This window comes from Ovis aries, chromosome 1 (genome assembly GCF_016772045.2).
Source record: "Ovis aries strain OAR_USU_Benz2616 breed Rambouillet chromosome 1, ARS-UI_Ramb_v3.0, whole genome shotgun sequence".
NCBI lineage: Eukaryota > Metazoa > Chordata > Mammalia > Artiodactyla > Bovidae > Ovis > Ovis aries.
Window position 1 is genome coordinate 164968385 of NC_056054.1, and position 21766 is coordinate 164990150.

At 42.1% G+C, this 21766-nt stretch overlaps 2 protein-coding genes across 7 annotated transcripts in view; one reads left to right on the forward strand and one right to left on the reverse strand.

The window, feature by feature from the left end:
• Positions 1 to 21766, forward strand: part of COL8A1 (collagen type VIII alpha 1 chain) — a 166312-nt gene that overhangs the window by 126366 nt on the left and 18180 nt on the right. The window contains exon 3 of one of the 5 annotated variants that reach the window (XM_060416596.1): positions 8757 to 8823. The exons of 3 other annotated variants lie outside the window; for them this stretch is intronic. Coding sequence is in view for 1 of the 2 variants with exons in the window: in XM_042230647.2 (XP_042086581.1) it covers positions 6201 to 6275 (75 nt within the window). In the remaining variant the exon portion in view is untranslated. Of the gene's footprint in view, positions 1 to 5995; positions 6276 to 8756; positions 8824 to 21766 lie in introns of those variants that run through there. One more of the 5 variants, XM_042230647.2, reaches the window with a different exon arrangement.
• Positions 1 to 21766, reverse strand: part of FILIP1L (filamin A interacting protein 1 like) — a 388439-nt gene that overhangs the window by 20829 nt on the left and 345844 nt on the right. Inside the window, exon 7 of one of the 2 annotated variants that reach the window (XM_060416590.1) lies at positions 20532 to 21729. The exons of the other annotated variant lie outside the window; for it this stretch is intronic. Within the exon in view, the coding sequence (XP_060272573.1) occupies positions 21678 to 21729 (52 nt within the window). The 3' untranslated portion in view covers positions 20532 to 21677. Of the gene's footprint in view, positions 1 to 20531; positions 21730 to 21766 lie in introns of those variants that run through there. 2 annotated transcript variants of the gene reach the window in all.

Here is a 21766-nt window from a genome sequence, read left to right on the forward strand (position 1 = left end):
CCATGAAGTGCAGTATGGAGCCAAGGACTTGGTTTCAAGCCCACTACAATTTGTGCGTTGAGCCTACCCGGTGGCTCAGTGGTAAAGACTTTGCCTACCAAAGCAGGAGACACAGGTTCCATCCCTGGGTTGGGAAGATCCCCTAGAGAAGGAAGTGGCAACCCATTCCAATATTCTTGCCTGGGAAATCTCATGGCAGAGAAGCCTGGTGGGCTAAAGTCCATGGAGCTGCAGAAGAGTCGGACATGACTTAGCCACTAAACGGCAACAAGGGTGTTTTAATGATACTAAAATTGTTAGAGTCACTTTTAAAACAAACTGTTGACTAGTGCATCATTAAAAAAAAAATGTCAAGGAAACCATAACAGTCCCCAAATTCTCTCAACAGCGAATGGAAGTTTTTCTTAGAACTTTGTGCATGAAAATTTTACCTATTCTAATCTTTAAGGTTCACAAAAGGTTAGGGGCTGGGTCTCATTTTTCGTTATTTTCAGTTCTTACTAGATAGAGTACCTTATATACAACAGGTGTTCAGAAGTTTTTAAATGAATAAAATTTTGCTCTATTCTTTGATAATCCTGAGTTTAAATCTGTCTGTTCAATGAATATAAAAAGCAGAATAATATTTGCATTAAAACTCCAAATGCAACTGTTGTGGGTGGACATTAATATGGAAAGTTTATGTGTGCTCCAGAGTCTATTCTATATTCAAAATTCATATTCAAAGAAGTGATATGCTGTAGCAGTTAAGTGCCTAGACCCTGGAGGCAGCCTCCTCGAGTTCAAATTCTAACTAGCTACTTGCTAACTTTGAGACTTTTGGCATGTTATTTAAACCCTTTATGCCCAGTTCTCTATAGGTAAATAGGAGTGATTATCATAATAGCTTCCATCCTCAGAGGGGATTTTCTAAGAATTAAATAAATTAATCAACACAAAGTAGTTAAATGAATTAATTAATATAAAATATTTTCAGTGTGTGTTAGTCACTCAGTCGTGTCCAGCTCTTTGCAACCCCACAGACTATAGCCCGCCAGCCTCCTCCGTCCATGGAATTCTCCGGGCAAGAATACTAGAATGGGTTGGCAATCTCTTCTCAGGGGCATCTTCCTGACCCAGGGATTGAGCCCAGGTCTCCTGCATTGCAGGCAGCTTCTTTACCCTCTGAGCCGCAAGGGAAGCCCCAGATAGTAAGTTCTCCATGAATGTTAGCTGTCATGCCAAACCATTCCATAATTTAAAAACAAATACAGTTTCATTCAGCACATAAAATAATTATATTTTTAGGAATTGATAAAGTAGTTAGCCATATTTTTTCTTAATGGTTAAGGGAACAGTTATTGATAATGATAGTTGACAAAACACAATCAGGAATAATAGAATATAATACTTGCTGCATTAGCCACTGAGCATAGGCAATATATTAAGTTCTGTCATGAAAATATGGTTCTCAGAGGCAAAGTCTTGGCCATCACAGAATCAGCTGACTCACTCTCCTTCTCTCTCCTCGGAGCAGGCTTCACCCTTCTAAGAATTTAGGGAGCAGACACATCAGTCTTAGCTGTAGTCTGCCACAATTACTTAAGAGTCCCACAGGAAACACCAAGGAAATAAACTGCTCAGTTCCCAGACCAACACTGCATCCATTCAGCAAAGTGTATCTAGTGGGACAGATAATGCAGTGGGAGTCCTCAAGCGCTTATTTTTTTCTGTTGTTTATTCAGTGAAGCCAGAGGAAATTACAGCAGGACTACAGATCCAAAATGTTCCAAAGCACACACACCAGTTTTAATATTTTTTGGAGCCCAAATTCCTGTCTTCAAGATCTTAACCTTTGCTGTATGAACCCTTCCCAGACTCCTCCCCAGGCCGTGCTTCACAGTGAAGCTTGGAACACTCATGGTACTACTTCTAGTTACTGTTTACTTCGTTGGCACGTAAGTGTCTCATTGTAATATCATTAGCATAAGGCAGGAGTTCCTTCTGGCAAGGTAACCAGAGTAATGTTCAGCTGGTCCTTTAACTCCTTTTGGTTGTGTTCGTGTTTTTGGCTTCCAGGCTAAGAATGTTAACATTTCACAGTTTTTTCCTGTTCTGTAAATTTCTCCACATAGTCTCCTTGGCTTATTCCAGCTTTTCCTTAATTTTACTTTAATTCTTCCAGATAGCCTCAATAGCCTCAATCCAACGCAACAGACTTCTCTTCTGATGCCTACTCAAAAGTATCAAAATTACATTTTTGTTTCAGGAAAGTGTTTCAAACATCATTCAAGGCAAGCAATTACAAATATCAGATGCTTGCTCAACAAACCCAAGATAGCTTATATCTTTTAAGGATGGTTTTGTTTATGGATGTGCCTAAGATACTAGAATCAGCTGGTTAAATAAGATATGTTAATATCCTATTGTACCCTAGAACTATGGTAATAGAAAAAGTGCAAAGCTATATAAATCCTTATCATAATAGCTACCCTCTCTTGAGTTTTTGCTACTTACCAGGTCCCTATTAGACACTTGTTATCTAATATGATCCCCCAAAGAATTATTTCCATTTTCCAGGCTAAAGAGTGGAGGTTCTTAAAGTTATACAGATGGTAAGTGGCAGAGCCAGGATCCAAATCCAGGCGGTACAGACTCTCCAGCCCACAGCCTTCTGCCTTGAAGGCCCCTCTCAGTACATGGCCCCCAGCAACTGCAGCACGCTTGACAAGAAAGAACAGAAACATAAACAGTTCCACCAACCCATGCATTCAAGGCTGGGATGAAACTTATCACTAGAATTAACTAGGAAATGAACACCAAAGTTTTATATTCCTGGTTTATTATATAATCTTTCAACAACACTTCACTTGCCCCTAGTGTTTTCCTTGAGAAAGAAGATAATAAATCTTGAGGCAAAATATGGGGCTACTAAAATTAATATTCACCATAATAGTTGGATTTGACTTTAGGAAACCAGCGCTACTAACACTTAAAGATGATGTCTTCCTGGGGAGGGAGACTTGTGATATCCCATTGCACATTTGTGTAAAGCATTAGTTTCTTTAACTCCTTCAAATGTGTACTAAGCTCAACGATAAGTGTAGTACCCCTACCGCTTCAAAGAGATGGTGCCTCCTCCGAGCCTAAAATGAGCCATGGTTCATCTTTTTCCCTGTGGATGTTTATCCCGCAGCTCAGAACTGACACCATTTACAATGCAACCCCATTCCCTTTGGAAATTTCTTTCTCTCTCGATTTGAGATCTTACCTATTTTGCACAGTTTATTAATCCTGGAGCTCCTCAGACACAAGGTTTTCATTTAATATTTAACTTTGGCATGGAGACATTTTTTAGTTTCTCCAGCCCAAAACTTGGAAAAAAGCTAAGTAAAAGTAGCCAGGAGAACTCTACAACAATATTTTTTAAACCTTCATATGTCCAGATTTAAAAATAAATACATTTATCTTTTCTTCAGAAAACAGCAATAACTCTGCGCTGACATGATTTTTAATAATGTTCTTGCTAACAGCTGGTGTACCCAACATGTTCTGGGGGAGAAAAAAAAAAGGGAAAATGGGAAAAAAAGGAAAAGGAAAAAAAAAAGAAGAGAAGAAACCTCAAATACCTCCCATTTACCCGTGATGACCTGGCTCAGTACTTGAGAGGATTAGGAGCACTTCTTTCATAAAGCTACATTTCATCAGGATGAACGTTTTGCTCCAACCCAAATACATTGCAGACCATCATCACTGTTTAAGTTGATTATCAAAAAGCAGACCAACATATAATGCATCCTGCTACTGGGTCTGGGAATCACAACGTGCAAACTATAGACGTGCAATCACTACAAAAGACAGAGCAGAAGTCTCAAAACAAAGGCACCACAAGTAAGATAATATTAATGATAATAATAAGACACGTATCTCAGAATCAGCATGAGGAACCAACATTAGAATAACTTCAAATTCCAGGATCTATGGAAGGAACGATGCCCCCATTCTGCTTTTAATTGTGATATAAGGAGATTGTCATCATTTGTCAAATACAGTGGAAGCTCATCTACACATGACTAAAATTTGATTGAAATTGGCACATAACCAATCTCATCTTAAATAAGATGAACTATTACGTATTTCAGGTCGTTGAAGTTTTTCCTTTTCTCAAAAGGAAAAAGTTGTTGATGACATTAAGGTTAATTAATAGCAGAGTTGCAAGAGCAAAATAGAAGTTCGTTTTAGTCAGAAAGGTCCTACACCCTGGCTATGAGGAGCCCCACAAACCCAAACTCTAGAGAGCTGATCAGCTCCAAAAGAGGCTCTTTATTTTACTCTAGTTGTCCCCACCATCAAGCACCAAACCATCTGGTCCGATTCTACACGCAGTAAAATGACCACATGAGACTCACAGCTTGTCACCGGCTGACAGCTGATTGAGACCTTCAAGTGGCTTGGGCAGTTGCACACCAAGGGCTGACATTTATGAATCACTAATTCCAGGCACTGTGTATGGGAAAACTTCATTTACTCTTTACAACACCCAAGGGTGATATGCAACACCAGTTAGCACTATTTTTATAGATAAAGAGTGTGAGGTACAGGGAAGTAAGTAACTTCCCCAGGGTTACCAGACTGTGAATAGCAGAAGGGGTAATTAACCCTAAGCATCTGGTTTAGATCCCTTACATGTAACCACCCTATCATGTTTGTCTCACACTTACCATCCTCCAGTCAGCCTGCCAGTCAGACTTCCTAGTAAATTCCCTTCCGAATACCTGTTACGAAAGGTCAGGTGGACACAGCTTGGCATACTCCTCAGACCACCGCCCTTCTGTTCTCATTGCCCAGAGTCTCTCAGCCCACCCAGTTCTGCTCCTTGAGCTCTCACCCTTCCAGAAATTCCCCAGCCCCCCTTCACACCTGTACCTTCTCGTGCGATAATGACTTCCATTAGAGAACAGGTAATAGTCCACCTTCTCAAAATTATTAGCACAAATATGTGAATGATTTACTAGGATAACTCTATCTGAGACCACCTGTGTTTCAGAAGAAAGAAAGAGAAGAAAGGGAAGTTGCTCAGTCGTGTCCGACTCTTAACCCAAATGCACCGTATAGGAGGGGACTTCTTTGCTATTTGGTTTTCTTTTTCCCTTCTTTTCTCTTTTTCTTTTCTTTTGGTGCCTATGGTACAAAGAGCACACTCTTTGGAGTCAGAAAGAAGATGCAGTCCTGGTTCTGCCCCTATCACCTATGTAAAGTTGGGTGAGTAACTTAATATTCTGAATCTGTGGCTCACCTATTTTAAAAATTAAAAGCAATAACTCTTCACAGTAGTATTGTCACAACTAACTAACATAAGGTATGTGTAGCGCCTAACATACTGCCTTGCACTTGGTAGGCATTCAATAAATGTCAGTCCTTCTCCTGTCCTCCCAGCACAACGCAGGACCATAGGGCACGTCCCTGATGTAGGCTGCCATCATTTATTTCACCAGGGAAGCTGGAACGACAAGGCTCCTCTGTTAAGGCAGCCATCCTGCTATCTGCCTCTTTGGCAGCCTGCTCTCCACTCACACACTCACTGGAAAAGGAGGCGTCAGCAAAGACTTTGGAAAGCTGGCGAGACTGCAGCTTCTCTAGAGACCAACGTTCATGGAGTTGGATTATATGTCAACATGGCATAGCCTGGTTTTTAAAGCAGTGCATCAAAATTGCCTACAAACTTATCCGCTCACTCAACAACATGAATGAGCTATCTACTATGTGCCAAGTGTTGTACTAAGCCCTGGAGAAAGCAGAAACCAAAGCAGCTAATGTGCTGCCAGGTGCTACCTAGTAGCAGAGGTGACACCGAAAGAAAGAACAGTGACATGCTTCCCCCCTAAAGTGCACACACACACACACTCACAAGACAGAAACAAACCCGGAAATTACCACCGTGGTATCATCCACGCAATTAGTCATTCTCCAGAGATTCTTACTGAGCAGGAACTACATGCCAACAGCATAGTGAGTGACACAGACCAGGTTTCTTCTTTCGCAAAGTTTATAGACATAGCAAGAGGCATAGGCCATATAATAAATGAGCAAGATAATTTCAGCTACTGAGAAGTGTTATGAATGAAGCAGTGATAGAGAATGACCATATTTGAACATTCCTCCACCAGAGGAGTCAGGGAAAGCTCTTCTGGGGAATGGTATTTAGCTGAGACTTGCACGACATGAAAAGGAGACATGTGCGGAGCTGCTCAGGCAAAAACAACAGATGGTACAAAGTCCCTGGCAGGAGCAAATGGGTAAGTTAAATGAACAGAGGAACTCCGCATGTCTGGCTGTTAATCAACAGGTAGAAGTAGAATGAGGGACAGGCAGGGACCAGATGAGATCAAGATCTGAAAATAGTGAAGGGAGTTTGGATTTTATGCAAATAGTAGGAAGACACTGGAGGGATTTCAGCCGAAGAGTACCGTGCTCTGACTTACATTTGTTTCAGTGATAATATTTATAGAATCACACTCTAATAAGGTTGTTGTTGTTGTTATTGTTGTTTAGTTGCCAAGTTATGTCCCCCTCTTTTGCGACTCCATGGACTGTAGCCTACCAGGCTTCTCTATCCATGAGATTTTTGCAGGCAAGCATATTGGAGTGGGTTGCCTTTTCCTTCTCCAGGGGATCTTTCTGACCCAGGGATCAAACCCTCGTCTTCTGCATTGGCAGGCAGATTCTTTACCACTAAGCTACCTGGGAAGCCTAATACAGTTAAATGGACTGGAAAAAAAATTCTTTTATCACATTATACATACAACGATCATCAGTTTTTAAATAATTATACTGTACACTATTATAACTAGAAGTATAGTTTCAGCATCACTATATTGAATGCGATGATTCAGTAATCTGGGAACATTCAGTAGCTCAGGGGTTGGTAATAACCGTTGTGACCCAAATGGTAAAACAAAACAAAAGTATCCTTTAATAAGTTCTAAACAAACAGATGCCAGCCAAAGTAAACACTATTTGAAATGAATACGCCTCCAGGTTTGTGTGCGTTCTACAAAACAGCAGGTTTGAGCTGTAACCTTTCTAGCTCATCAAGCTGATTTGTGATTAATATTAATTTGTGATTAATATTAATCCTACCCAGCTGAAAGTAAGCCAGGGCCTCTTCTATGGTTTCCATTCATGAATCCCAACATACGAACTGTGAGGGTACTAATGGACCCAAAGTGTGGCGTCAGGCTGGTGCTCAAAGAATCTTAGCTTGCCCGCTCTCTGGGGATGAGGTGCCCCCTCTGCTGTGATCCCACAGGCCATCTTTCCCCCCAAGATCCTCCTGGTGATCCTTGCACTCCTGGACTTCCTCATCACAAACTCCTCCTTGAGGTGATGGGAACTCTATCAAAAGACAAACATCCTATCCTGGAGAAGTAACCCATGACACCATTGTCAGTCATAAATACCCTCCAACATTGTTTTCTTAAATTACCTGGCTGTGGCTAGCAGAGCCTTTATGCAGTTTTTAAGTCAGGGGAGAAGTTTGGGAAGTCAAAAATATGGTTTTTAAAAGGAGTAAATTGAACTCTGTGATCACCTCTGTGAGAAAAGAATCTGAAAAAGAATCTGAAAGAATCTGAAAAAGAAAGCTATATGTATGTGTGCTTAGTTGCTCAGTCATGTCTGACTCCTTGTGACCCCATGGGCTCTATGTAGCCCACTAAGCAAGTTCCTCTGTCCATGAGGATTCTCCAGGCAAGAATATTGGAGAGGGTTGCCCTACCCTCCTCCAGGGGATCTTCCCAACCCAGGGATCGAACCCAGGGCCTTCTTCATTGCAGGCAGATTCTTTAGCATCTGAGCTACCAGGGAAGCCCAGATATATGTATATGTATAACTAAATCACTTTGCTGTACACTTGAAATCAACACAGCATTGTAAATCAATTATACTCCAATATAAAACAAAAAATCTATAGAAGCATATTGATAAATAAACCATGGTACAACCAGACAATGGAATATTATTCAGCAGTAAAAAGAAATGTGCTATCATCCTTATTTACAAAAGCCAAGATACAATGAGACACACACACACACAATGCCACTTTAGACCTCATTTCAATTTCTGCAAAATATATACAGTAGCACCTGCCACCCAGAGTTGGTGGGATTGTATTAAATGAGATAATTTATGTAAAGTACCTAGCACAGTGTTTGGCACTTGGTAAACATTTATTCAAGGCTTTTTACTCTGAATATTATTAATAATAGAGTTAGCAGTGCCTAAAAGATTCTCAGCCATTAGAAAATGTGTTCAATGAATTAATAACGAGACTTCAATTAACTGCTGGTATTGCCAGTGTCGGGGCAAAGTATAATGTCTGGTTTCCATTTCACAGTGACGATTCCAGATGTTAAGGTCAGTGGTAGCCAGGAGTGAGTCAAACCCTCTTAACAGGATTCTGCTGAACTTTAATATAATGTTTCTGCCCTGATTGTTGTTTGTACCTATGTTTCATGAATCTCACAGGATACGAAGTAAATTAAAATTCAGTCTATTACAATTTCTAGTTGCAAAAGATTTTTACTGTGAGGATCTTTATTTTAAAATATCTTTATAGTAAGAGCTCTTGCAAGGAAAAGTCTCTTGTAAATTATAATACGTAATTACATTTTTTGCGTTTAATCCAGAAGTTCCTTTAACAGGTGCTGGAAATACCCATTTTTCTATCCAATCAGAACTTAGAACCAAGCAAACAGCCAACCTTTGTGTCTCTATAGACTGTGTACTCATTGATAACTACACGTGGACGGGGAGAAAAGAACTTCACTTTTGGAAGTTGAACAGGTGGGTGGATAGATGATAAACATATATCAAAAGGAATTTTCTTCACATATTTGTGAAAATGTTTTGTCATTTGATTTTGGTAATAGCTAGAACTAGTCGGGTTCAGCAGAGAGAATCTGATTCTCCTAAAAAAAAAAAAACTCAGCATATTATTATATGCTAAATAATATGTAGTTTTAGAAATTCTTTGCCTGCCTCAGACTTCTCATGGATAACTCATTATTTTTTTAATATGCTTCTGTATAAGGCCAGACGTTCATAGAGATAATTCAAAAGTTATGTTAGCTATGCAGTGTCTTCCATTTGCATTCTTCGCAAGTCTTGTTGAGACTGATATTAAAATAAGTTTGTTTTTTGTGGATACACATCAAGGACTAGAGTGTAGAAGAAGCCCAATCACACACTGGAAGGTGGAGAGGAGCCAGCCTGGGATTGTAAAACTGCTGGCGGTTATCCTCCAAGTGAGCTGGTCAGCCCAGCACACATGAACAGGAGTTGAATGTTTCCTTGTGACTAATTTCACAGAGGTGGAAACTGAGCCAGGGAAGAAGTCTGAGCCGTCGCCTGCTCAGCTAGCCAACCGCTCTAGACTGTGAGTCATTCCAGGACAGGGACCTCATTCTCCACGCACTGTTGTGTCTACTGCACCTGGCACTTGCTAAGCACCAAACAATGTTGCATGCATGGATCAATGAATTAGGTAATTAATGGGTGAAAGCATCACTCTGCATTCTTTACATCATAGAATTCCATCCCCAGCTGAGCCCTGGGGCAGGATGTGGAAGTTGTTGTGCCAAGAAAGACAAATGACCAAGGAGTGTTTTAGGGAAAATTTACAAAGAGAGGAGCGGTAACAGGTGTGAGGGTCTCCCCTTGTCTTTGGCACGTTCCAGGCAAGGGTCATGCATAAAATTCCAGCAGGCCTGAAAGTCAGACTTCCAGAGACAAAACTGCTCTTGGCCTGTGAGGCATTTAAACGGTGTGACTAGGGACACGCCAGCCCTTCCCCGGGTGTGATCAGAGGCTGAGATCAAATAGCTCGATGATGTGGCAGAACTTTGGCTCCAGCCCCGTCGTGGATACGCAGCAATCATGGCTGAGGGGAGCGCTGGCACATCTCTTCTCGGGGAGACAGGTCCTAGCCTTGCACCTCCAGCTAAACAGTGCAGTGAGATGCTGGCAGCATTTGCCCCATCCGTGTGCATGTCTGAGAAACAAGTCCTTCTGAAATCCACCCGCAATGCAGAAGACCTGGGTTCGATACCTGGGTTGGGAAGATCCCCTGGAGGAGGACATGGCAACCCATTCCAGGGATTTGGGGGAAAGGAGGACTGGGGTCTGAGTCTTGCAAATGACCAAGGTTGTTCATCTCACGCATGCTGTGCCTGGGCTACAGTCAGTTTCCTTGGAACTTTGCTGGAGGGAATCTTTCTCCAACACATGAGTTCTGCCTCTCAGTGGTAACGTGGTAGACACAATTTCATGGGCCATCATGACCAGCCCTTCTCTCCAGGAGCTGCTAGAGATTCTTCATGGTAAGGCTAAGCTTCATGCTTCTATCTCATGCCTCTGACTTCCTCAAACTATCTATTACTTTGTACCTCCATCTTCAGTTCAGCTCAGTTCAGTTCAGTCGCTCAGTCATGTCCAGCTCTTTGCAACCCCATGAATCGCAGCACGCCAGGCCTCCGCGTCCATCACCAACTCCCAGAGTTCACTCAGACTCACGTCCATCGAGTCAGTGATGCCATCCAGCCATCTCATCCTCTGTTGTCCCCTTCTCCTCCTGCTCCCAATCCCTCCCAGCATCAGAGTCTTTTCCAATGAGTCAACTCTTCACATGAGGTGGCCAAAGTACTGGAGTTTCAGCTTTAGCATCATTCCTTCCAAAGAAATCCCAGGGCTGATCTCCTTCAGAATGGATTGGCTGGATCTCCTTGCAGTCCAAGGGACTCTCAAGAGTCTTCTCCAACACCACAGTTCAAAAGCATCAATTCTTTGGCGCTCAGCCTTCTTCACAGTCCAACTCTCACATCCATACATGACCACAGGAAAAACCATGGCCTTAACTAGATGGACCTTAGTCGGCAAAGTAATGTCTCTGCTCTCCATCTTACTATCTACCCATTCCCAGCGAGGGCAACCCCCAGAGCTCCTAAACTATCCAGGCCCCATTCTTCTAAACTGCCTGAGTCCCAGTGCCTTAGGCCCTGTTTGTTCTATATTATAGATCAATCATCTGTCATAAAAAAATCTCTGGAATGTATCAGTTTTCCCAGGTTCTGGAACTTTAACAGAAATTTCAGGTACTCTGCAGACTTATGGAGGAGGTATTTTGGTCCCAAGTGGGGATGGGTGCCCTTTAAAGCCACCCTAGTCATCCCATATAGCATGTCTTCCTTACTTATAAGAACTCTGCCCTTGAATCTAGTGAAGAGAGAAGATGATTTGGTTCCTGTGCCCCACTGTGGCCTTTGAACATATTAGCTTTTATTCAGTCTTAGGTTCAAAAGACTGAACTTCGTTGATGGCTCAGCTGGTAAAGAATTCACCTGCAATGCAGGAGATGTGGGTTCGATCCCTGGATTTGGAAGATCTCCTGGAGGAGAGCATGGCAACCCACTCCAGTATTCTTGCCTGGAGAATCCTCATGGACAGAGGAGCCTAACGGGCTACAGTCCGTGAAGTCGCAGAGTCAGACATGACTGAGGGACTAAGCACAAAGAAGCAGGTTCAAACTGGGCTGATGAAGTTGTAACCACCAAGTGGGAATCAAAAACCTGGAAAAGAGAAAAGGAATTAGGGATAGAGTTGGGAAAGGACAAGGAAAAGGGGAGAGAAAAGTATAAGAGAAAAGGGGTAAACAGGAAGTAGGATAAAGACAGGAAGCAAGATTAGTTTCTTGCATTTTTTTCAGACTTTGCCTTTGCCTTGGGTTGCCATTGAGGTGTGGTAAAGAACCTGCCTGCCAGTGCAAGAGACAGAAGAGACTCAGGTTCGATCCCTGGGTCAGGGAAGATCCCCTGGAGAAGGAAATGGCAACCCACTCCAATATTCTTGCCCAGAGAATCTCATGGACAGAGAAGCTTGGCAGGCTACAGTCCATGGGGTCACACAGAGTCACACACAACTGAAGCAACTTAGCATGCATGTCATTGAGGTGGAAGTGATATCTTAGTTGTGCTTGAATCTTTCATGGTCCCTAGCATGAGAGTTCAAAAAATGTTTGTGGAATGGGATAAATAAGCAAATTAAAGTGGTATGTGGTAATGACCTCAGTGAAATGGGTCAAGGGTCGTGGTGACACCACCCCAATCCTCATTGCATGTCATCTGGTCAACATCACTTATTAAGCAAACCAAAAAAGGAAAAAATGAAAATAGTTTATTTTAGTGGTAACTTCTATGGCACTAGCTGAAGCCCTCTCTCTACTGAGTCCAGATTCTATTAATCTTACAGCAGAGAAGCTAGAAGCCTACCAAAGCTGAGTGGCTTACCCAAGGCCACACAGAGACAAGTGTCGAGCTCAGGACAAACATGACTATTTTCCAGCTCTCAGGGCTGGAACTGTGAGTAGGGGAAACTGAAGCCATAGGATGTTCTGTTCCAGAGCAGACACAGATTAAGTATAAGATTCAGATGAATTAATACAATTTAAAACAAAACATGGAGAAAGTAAAAATAAATTATAGACTACACAAAACTGAAATGGGATCGTGACACCTGATCCTTAATCTGTTTGCTATTAGGGTGGAGAACAAGATAGTACTTTGCTTACTGGAATTCAGTCCCACTTTCTATTTATTATTTATAAATTTGAATATTTAAAAGGGATACAAGGAAAGTTCACACAAGCCAGGCTGGGCCTCTTTATAATGCAAATACTTTTCCAATGGGGGGAAAAAATATTGAAAGATGGTGAGTTTGTTGTCTGACAGTATCTCCCAGACATTTTTTTTATTGTTAGCAAAACTCCCTTGGAGTGTAACTCAAGAGTTTCAGCAATGGTAACGTTAAAGCAAAGGGAAGGAAAATTTCAGTAAGAACCAAGCTGCCCCAACTCCCCCTTTATTTTCGAGCAGAACCATCAAAGAGCAAGAAATATTCTTAAGTGGCATTCATTCATCCCTGAGAGAACTCTCCAAGAGTTTTATTGCTACATAAGAGAGTGCCATAAACCAGCAGGAGGAAAAAGCAAAGAAAATAAGTCTGGCGAGTCGTCCTGTGTAAGAAAGTGAGAAGGTGGTTAGTAATGGGTTTTGGCCGGTTTCCATGGTCAGGAGACAGAAATTCACGGCAAAGATGTGGTCCGAGACATGGGCCATCACAGAGGAAAGAACCGTGGGGCTCTGTGAAGTGCTATTGAAGCGTTCACATGAGTATGGAATCACCACATGTCCATCCCTCCTCCTCCTCTTCACCTTCCATCCAATTTCGTGTTAATACTTGACTCCACAGCCTGTTGCCTGACACTTTCCAGCATCTGGCATGATTAGGACAGAACCGAAAAGGACTAGACTGGGTAGAGCCAAGGACAGCGAGTCTTTAGACTTGAAAGGAACATTAAGGATCATTTAATGCGACACTCCTGGTTTTCCAAACAAGGAAGTGGAGGCTCAGAGGTTACTTTCATAGAGGGCGAGAACTTCAGAGACTTTTCACTTGAGCTCCAGAGTCCTAAGTTGAATGTTAAGACGGAGGATTCACAAAACTGCTTCCATGATTCTGTCATTCAACCATCTAAGACCTTCTAGAGAGCAGCCGTAGAGACTCTAACAAGCATCCTACAATGAATGACGATAATCACCAATCTCGAGACTAGGTTGCCTTCAACCAACCCTTCCCCATCTTTACAAAGTTTGTTATTTTTAAATCAAAAAAAGCACTCAATTAACTTTTAAGGCAGAAAGGCTATTATGCAGGATTTTTCCTTCTTGTGATTTGGCAGCAGACACCAGAACACAAAATCAGGAGTGAGAATAAAAACAGAAGACAGAGAGAATTATGTTGATCCAGTATTCAAAAACCATAATGTTCTCTCAGCCTTCACGTCACCCAAGACCTTATTTGAACATTTAGAAAAGGCAGGTGAGGAGGGGATGAAAATATGGTACCATTCATATACTTGTTCAACAAGCTTCATAAAGCCTACTTTGTCCACAGTTATGAACTAGGTGCAGAGAATTTCCAAAGGCAAACATCTGATGCCAGGGTTTCAGACACTTAAGAGTACTCTTATATGGAACTTTGTGCCCCCATAACCAGCTCCTAGAATTTACCACCATGTTCAAAATAAAATACGTTACAAATTTCATTTGGAGGGAAATTACTATTTTCTATTGAAATAAGTGTTCATGGCTAAAAAATGCTTAGAGATTTATTTGGTATTTTGAATTTGAGGTTACTACTTTGCACTAACTATAAAAGAAGCATATACTGAATTGAGTCTGTGTTTTTTCAGATATAAAAGTGAAAGTGTTAGTTGCTCAATCGTGTCCAACTCTTTGCGACCCCATGCACTATAGCCCCCAGGCTCCTCTGTCCATGGGATTCTCCAGGCAAGAATACTTACCTGGTTGCCTGGAGAGGGTTGCAATTCCCTTCCCCAGGGGATCTTCCCTACCCAGGAATTGATCCCAAGTCTCCTGCATTGTAGGCAGATTCTTTACCATCTGAGCTACCAGAGAAGCTAAAACCCAACATAATCTTGAATTCGGCAAGGATCTATGGTGGGAGTGATATGAATCTTTCAGACACAAATCTTAGAATATTTGTTTTTGTTGTTGTTTAGTTGCTAAATTGTGTCCAACTCTTTGTGACCCTGTAGATTATAGCACTCCAGGCTTCCCTGTCCTTCACTGTCTCCCGGATTTCGCTCTAACTCATGTCCATTGAGTTTGTTATGCTATTGAACCATCTCATCCTCTGCCATCCCCTTCTCCTCTTGCCCTCAATCTTTCCCAGCATCAGGGTCTTTTCCACTGAGTTGGCTCTTTCTAATAGGTGGCCAAAGTATTGGAGCTTCAGCATCAGCCCTTCTAATGAATATTCAGGGTGGATTTCCTTTAGGATGGACTAGTTTGATCTCCTTGCTGTCCAAGGAATTCTCAAGAGTCTTCTCCAACACCACAGTTCAAAAGCGTCAGTTCTTCAGCACTAAGCATTCTTCCCTGGTGGCTCAGTCGGTAAAGAATCTGCCTGCAATGCAGGAGAATCAGGTTTGATCCCTGGGTCAGGAAGATCCCCTGGAGAAGGGAATGGCAACCCATTCTTGCTCGGAGAATTCCAAGGACAGAGAAGCCTGGCAGGCTACAGTCCATGAGGTTGCAAAGAGCTGGACACCACAACTGAGCAACTAGCATGCTCACATACAGCCTTCTTTATGATCCAGCTCTCACATCTGTGCATGACTACTGGAAAAACCATAGTTTTGACTATACAGACCTTTGCTGGCAAAGTGATGTCTCTGCTTTTTTAAGACACCGTCTAGGTTTCTCATAGCTTTCCTCCCGAGGAGCAAGCGTCATGTAATTTCACGGCTACAGTCACTCTCCGCAGTGATCTTGGAACCCAAGAAGATAAAGTCTGTCACTGCTTCTACCTTTTCCCCTTCTATTTGCCATGAAGTGATGGGACCAAATGCCATGATCTTTGTATTTTGAATGTTGAGTTTTGAGCCAGCTTTTCACTCTCTTCTTTCACCCTCATCAAAGGTTTTTTAGTTCCTCTTCACTTCCCTGGTTGTTCAGCTGGTGAGGAATCTGCCTGCAACATGGGAGACCTGGGTTCGATCCCTGGGTTGGGAAGATCCCCTGAAGAAGGGAAAGGCTACCCACTCCAGTATTCTGGCTTGGAGACTCCAATGGACTGCATAGCCCATGGGGTTGCAAAGAGCCAGACAGGACTGAGCAACTTTCACTTTCACTTTTTCTGCCACTAGAATGGTATCATCTACATATCTGAGGTTGTTGATATTTCTTCTGGCAATCTTGATTTCCGTTTGTGATTCATCCAGCCCGGCATTTTGCATGATGTACTCTGCGCATAAGCTAAATAAGCAGAGCAACAATAAATAGCCTTGACGTACTCCTTTCCCAATTTGGAAACCAGACCATTGTTCCACGCTGGTTCTAACTGTTGCCTCTTGACCTGTATACATGTTTCTCAAGAGCCAGGTAAAGTGGTCCGGTATTCCCATCTCTTTAAGAATTTCCCACAGTTTGTTGTGATAAAGGGGTAAACACTAAATAAATGTGAATTCAAATATTATTATTATTCCTAAACTCCCTGAAAATAGTATGAAAACATTAAGCTTCTAAAGAAAGTGATTGTAAGCTGATTATTTTTCTGACCTGAAAATAATAATATTATTACTTGTGAATCTTACTTCCTTCAATAGTAAGATATATCCTAAATCTTGTAGCCGCTCCCACAAGGCCAGCTTTCTACTACCACTGCCTAGAGAAATGTCTTTGCTTCTCCGAATTTCATAGCCAAATCCCTTCTTAGTCAATACAAAACAGGCTGCAGAGGGGCCAGTACTGTGTGGGATACAAAGCAGGAAGAGACCCAGAATTTGAACTAGTGCTCACGTGACAAGCAGGTGGGGGCCCAGGCTGCACTGAGGGGTGGGAATTCTGACGCTACTTGTTATCCACATAGTAGGATCTTTCAGTTACCTGACCTGTCTTGGTATCTCAGGCAACGGGACAGTTGGGCAGCCTAGTTTTTATAATAGGTCAGGAACAAAGTAAAGACAAAAGTCTTTGCCTTTTCAAATTGTTCAGAAACGGGACTGCAATAAAGTTAAGTGTGGAGGACTATATGCTCAGAATCCCACCCCTCTGCTTCTCCTCCTTCCCCCTTCCACTCCTCCTCTAAATAGTAGCTAACACCTACCTATATAATGCTAGCCACATCTGAGCACAGTTCTCAGCATTTTACTTGTATTAATTCTCTTCCCATCCTCAATAGCCTCGTGAGACAATGCTATTGTCATCCCCAATTTATCATGAGGAAATGGAGGCACTAAGAGGTTAAGTGACTTGCCTGAGATCACAGAGCTAGATAGAATTAGAAGGCACGTGGTCAGGATTTAATTCAAGCAGGTCAGCTCAGGGCTAATGCACTGAACCATTCTCCCCTATAGCTGCCCTTTAACTGTTGCAGCTGCCAACGTCTGTTTGTAGAATATAGCCTCTACTTCCCTTTTTACTCGCTAAACAATGCCCGTTTATTCTTCAAACCTTAGTTCTAACACTGTCCCTCAAAGACCTCATGTCTGACCAACCCTGCCACCCATACATAGCAATCAGGTTGAAGTCTTTTTTTTTCTTTTGTCTCTATTGAAGCACTTACACCAGATGAAGATCTAACTTTCAACAGTTGACTAGAAACTTCTTGAGAGTAGGTCCTTGTATTTCACTTATTTTTATACATCACCAGCCACTAACATGTGTGGGTTCAATCTCTTCAGTCATGTCTGGCTCTGTATGACCCTGTGGACTACAGCCTGCGAGGCTCCTCAGTCCATGGGATTCTCTAGGCAAGAATACTGGAGTGGATTGCCTTGCCCATCTCCAGGAGATCTTCCTGACCCAGGGATTGAACCCATGTCTCTTATAGCTACCTGCATTGGCAGGCAGGTTCTTTACCACTAGTGACACCTGGGAAGTCCCAGCCACTAACATGGTAGTGCCTAAAAATTCAATATATAAGGTGTTGGGTTTAATATTAACAATTAAACTAATCAACAGCCACAGTAGAGAGAAACAATGCCGGGAGTTAGAAACTGTAGCAAATAAAGGCAAGGGAATCCGCTATACGATATTTTAGAACGAGAGATATGTTAGAAACCATCTGACCCAAGGCATGCAGCAGCCTAAAGTTTGGATTCTGTCTGCAGAGAGCTATTTCTTTTTTCTACCAGACATTATTTTTTTAAAAATCAACCCACAAGATGAAGGGGTTTTACAACATGTCCCAATTTGCGGCTTGTCTTGAAAAACTGGAAAACTTGCCCAAACCAGGCACACAAGTGAGCAGTTCAACTTCTGCCCCGTTAGACAGGGCAAGGCTCCCTAGTTCACCGCACACTTTGGCTAGCCAACTCCACTCACTCCCCCGTCTCCCTGCTTCCTTCAGGTATTTGGACTCCCTCCCCTTCTAATTCATTCCCCTCATCTTACAGTTTAGGAAGAGGAGGGCCTAAAAAGTACAGGAATATATCCATGACAGAGAAGTGGCTACATATACCCCACGTCTCTCATCTCCAGTTTCCGATTCCCACCAAGTCCTAAGAAATGGCATTTGTGAAGCATGGTTATCAGTGCAATCCCTTGGTTTTGTTTTTTGTTTTTGTTTTTTTTTTCGTGAATTCTTTGTGCCTATGGCGAGGTTTGCTCAAAAAAAAACAAAAAAAAAAAACAAAAAAAACGAAAGTCTCTTGCACACTCCCAACCTCCTCCACTTTGGCATTTCCAAGAATCGGCATTTGTTACATAATTCCTTGTCCTCTCCTTTCTCCACTTCCATTTTCTCTGAAAAATGTTTAGTGGATTAACTGTGAAAACCTTATGATTTTCCTCCCAGACAGCACATCCATCTCTTTCTCCCTCAAAATAAATTCCACCCCCGAAAGAAGTAGAACTTCCAATACCAAGATAGCTGTGGTTTAGTTGCCTCAGCACTTTGTCTGTGTTCAAAGGACAGGATGCTACCACACAGGCTAATTGTCTAGATGAAGCCATGGTTGAAAAGTGGTGGATTTAGAGACTGCCCTCTCTGTGGCTGACAATTTATCAGAGCTTGGCGTTTTAGGCTTAGCCCCAGGTTGAGAGTGAAATTTTTTTCATATTTAAATTCATTTTTGGGAACAGTCCTATGGAATGATCTCTGCTACTCCTAAACCATGCAACAGAGAAAGAACAAATTCACATTTTTACTGCCCGAGAAATTGTCGAGGTTTTCTTTTTTTGTTGTTCTTATATAATTCAGAAATTTCCAGGGATACATGTGGCAACTTTAATAGGATTGCTGTTCTGACTGGAGATTAGCCAAGTGAGTGTGTGTGGGCATGAGGAGGGAGCAATTTTAAAAGAAATTTATTAATTATTTTTATTTCCAAGTGCTGTTGATTTGATTTAATGTCTTGCCCATGTGTGATAGAAACTCTAGAGCTTAACTTTTAACATCAAGTCATTCAAGGTTATGTGACTCAAAGTAATTTTAGCTAAATAAGACTTCAACAACTGAATTCCCTAAATCACTAGTTCAAAAGTGGGGGAAAAAATGTTAATTGGCTGCCTCACATCCTCTGTCTCTTGCCTTTCAATCCACGAAGACACCTGTGTACTCATATAGTAATTTCGTTAATAAATATTTTAGTATTATGAAAGATAGGAAAGGCTAGGATTTGTTGCTCAGTTGAGGGAATTTTTGTTTGTTTCACAGTTTCTTATAAAAATACCAAAATGAACAGTCTACTTCCATAATGGCTGGCTAATAAAAAGAAAATGCTAGCATGGGAAACTGGCTTGCTTGCTTCATCTTCTGGATATGCTGATAGAGTAAATACTAAGTGCCAACCAGAATGGGGCAGAGACAGGAGAGCTTTCTGTACTTTTTCAGTCCTTCCTTGCCACCATCCTAGGAAAGCACTGGGAGCAACATCCAGGTGGCAAAGCCCTCCCGGCCCCCTGCTTCCAGGGAGTGCCCATGCTGGCTGCGAACTGACCCTGCTGTACTTTATATTTCAACTTCCTCAGTTTTCAAAACTTCGACCGGAACTACCTCATTTGAGGGTCACCTAGTTTCTCAACTTTTCTTAAGATGCTGAGCAATGGTGAAGCATCTAGAAGAATACACAGAACTACAGAAAAGTAGACAAGGCAAGAGCTTCTAATATGGCAGCCTTCCCCAGAAAAAGCTGGAGTCCAGAGACGAGCCATTGCTTCCTCCCAATCACGCCCTCCCACACCCAGAGGCCACCCTAGGACCCACACCTAGAGGCCGCCCTAGGACCCACATCTAGAGGCTACTCCAGGACCTACATCTAGAGGCTACCCTAGGACCCACACCTAGAGGCCGCCCGAGGACCCACACCCAGAGGCTACCCTAGGACCCACACCTAGAGGCTACCCTAGGACCCACACCTAGAGGCCACCCTAGGACCCACACCCAGAGGCCGCCCTAGGACCCACACCCAGAGGCCACCCTAGGACCCACACCCAGAGGCCGCCCTAGGACCCACACCTAGAGGCCACCCTAGGACCCACACCCAGAGGCCACCCTAGGACCCACACCCAGAGGCCACCCTAGGACCTATATCTAGAGGCTACCCTAGGACCCACACCTAGAGGCTACCCTAGGACCCACACCTAGAGGCCACCCTAGGACCCACACCCAGAGGCCGCCCTAGGACCCACACCTCGAGGCTACTCCAGGACCCACACCTAGAGGCTACTCCAGGACCCACACCCAGAGGCCACCCTAGGACCCACACCTAGAGGCCACCCTAGGACCTATATCTAGAGGCTACCCTAGGACCTACATCTAGAGGCTACCCTAGGACCCACACTTCTACAAGTTCAAGACCCGGAAAAAGGTCATTCAGGAAACAAGTTATGTGCCTTTGTCTTTTTACCAAACTTGGTTTAAACTTTCTAGCTTCTGAAGCCTTAGATATTTTGGAAATGAGTATAATTTTTTTTTCATTTTACTTTATTCAACTCATTCATGTTATTTATAAAGAACAACTTCTACCACGACTACCAAATTTTAACTATACGTATGACAAGGACAGTGCTGAATTTTGTTTGTAAAATTCATTTGTAATCCCATTGGCCTATACAAGAGTTCAGGATGAAATGAAAGTGTCTGCAGTGAACAAATATTCCATGAAATTTATACTTTTTTCCTTCTAATTTTACTGAGATATAATTGACACACAGTACTGTATAAGTTTAAGGTGTAGAGCACAATGATTTGATTTACATACATCATGAAATGATTTCCGCAGAGGCTGAGTGAACATTCATCATCTCATAAAGTTACAAAAGAAAAAAAATTTTCCTTGTGATCAGAACTCTTAGGATTTACTTCTCTAATGACTTTTACACGTAACATACAGTGGTGTTAATTGCATTTATCATGTGCACTTATTTATCTCGTAATTGGAACTTTGTACTTCCATGTACGTGATATTTATATTTTACAAAATACACTATTATAGTTATTTGCTCAAGATAAATATTTTCACAATGTCCAGTGCAATGGATTACATCAGAAAAGACTTCCTCACACATGTCTCTCCCTTGCAACGGCCTGAAAATACATTATTTTACACTGTGTCATTTACTCAAACCACAGTAGTGCAGAGAAGGCAGAAAGATGCTTGTGTGAATGGTCGAGTTCTTTCCAGCCCTTCTTGGGTCACACCAGGAAGGAATTTGCCTTGCTACACATTCCCAGGCTCATACAATGGGGAAGGCTTTATTCTTGGGAAGCTCTCATCTTTGTCTACTAAAGACCTGCCTCTAAATTTTGGATCTTCCATTTTTATACATCATACTTATTCCTTCCTGAGATGCATACTTTGTATTCATTTGTCATTCCTGTGACAGGAGGCATACATCAATCCTTGCTGAGTGACTCTGGGGGACATTTTGAGCCTAAATATTGTAAAAAGTTTTTTTTTCGTTTATAGCCACTTTTTAAAGATTTCTCATTAAGCTTCCATTTTTAGTAAATCTTTGAATATGGTATTACAAAGTTATAAATCACTGTTTTGTCTGTAAATGTTATTTCTTATTTAGGTTCTTTCTTTGGTTTCTTGTCAGGTGTAGCTTATTTCATCAGAGAGATACTGGCAGGGGGCTGTTCAAACTCTTCTTGCTCCATCTCCACCTGTAAGAAGATGAGGAGAGTAAAATACTGAAAAGGG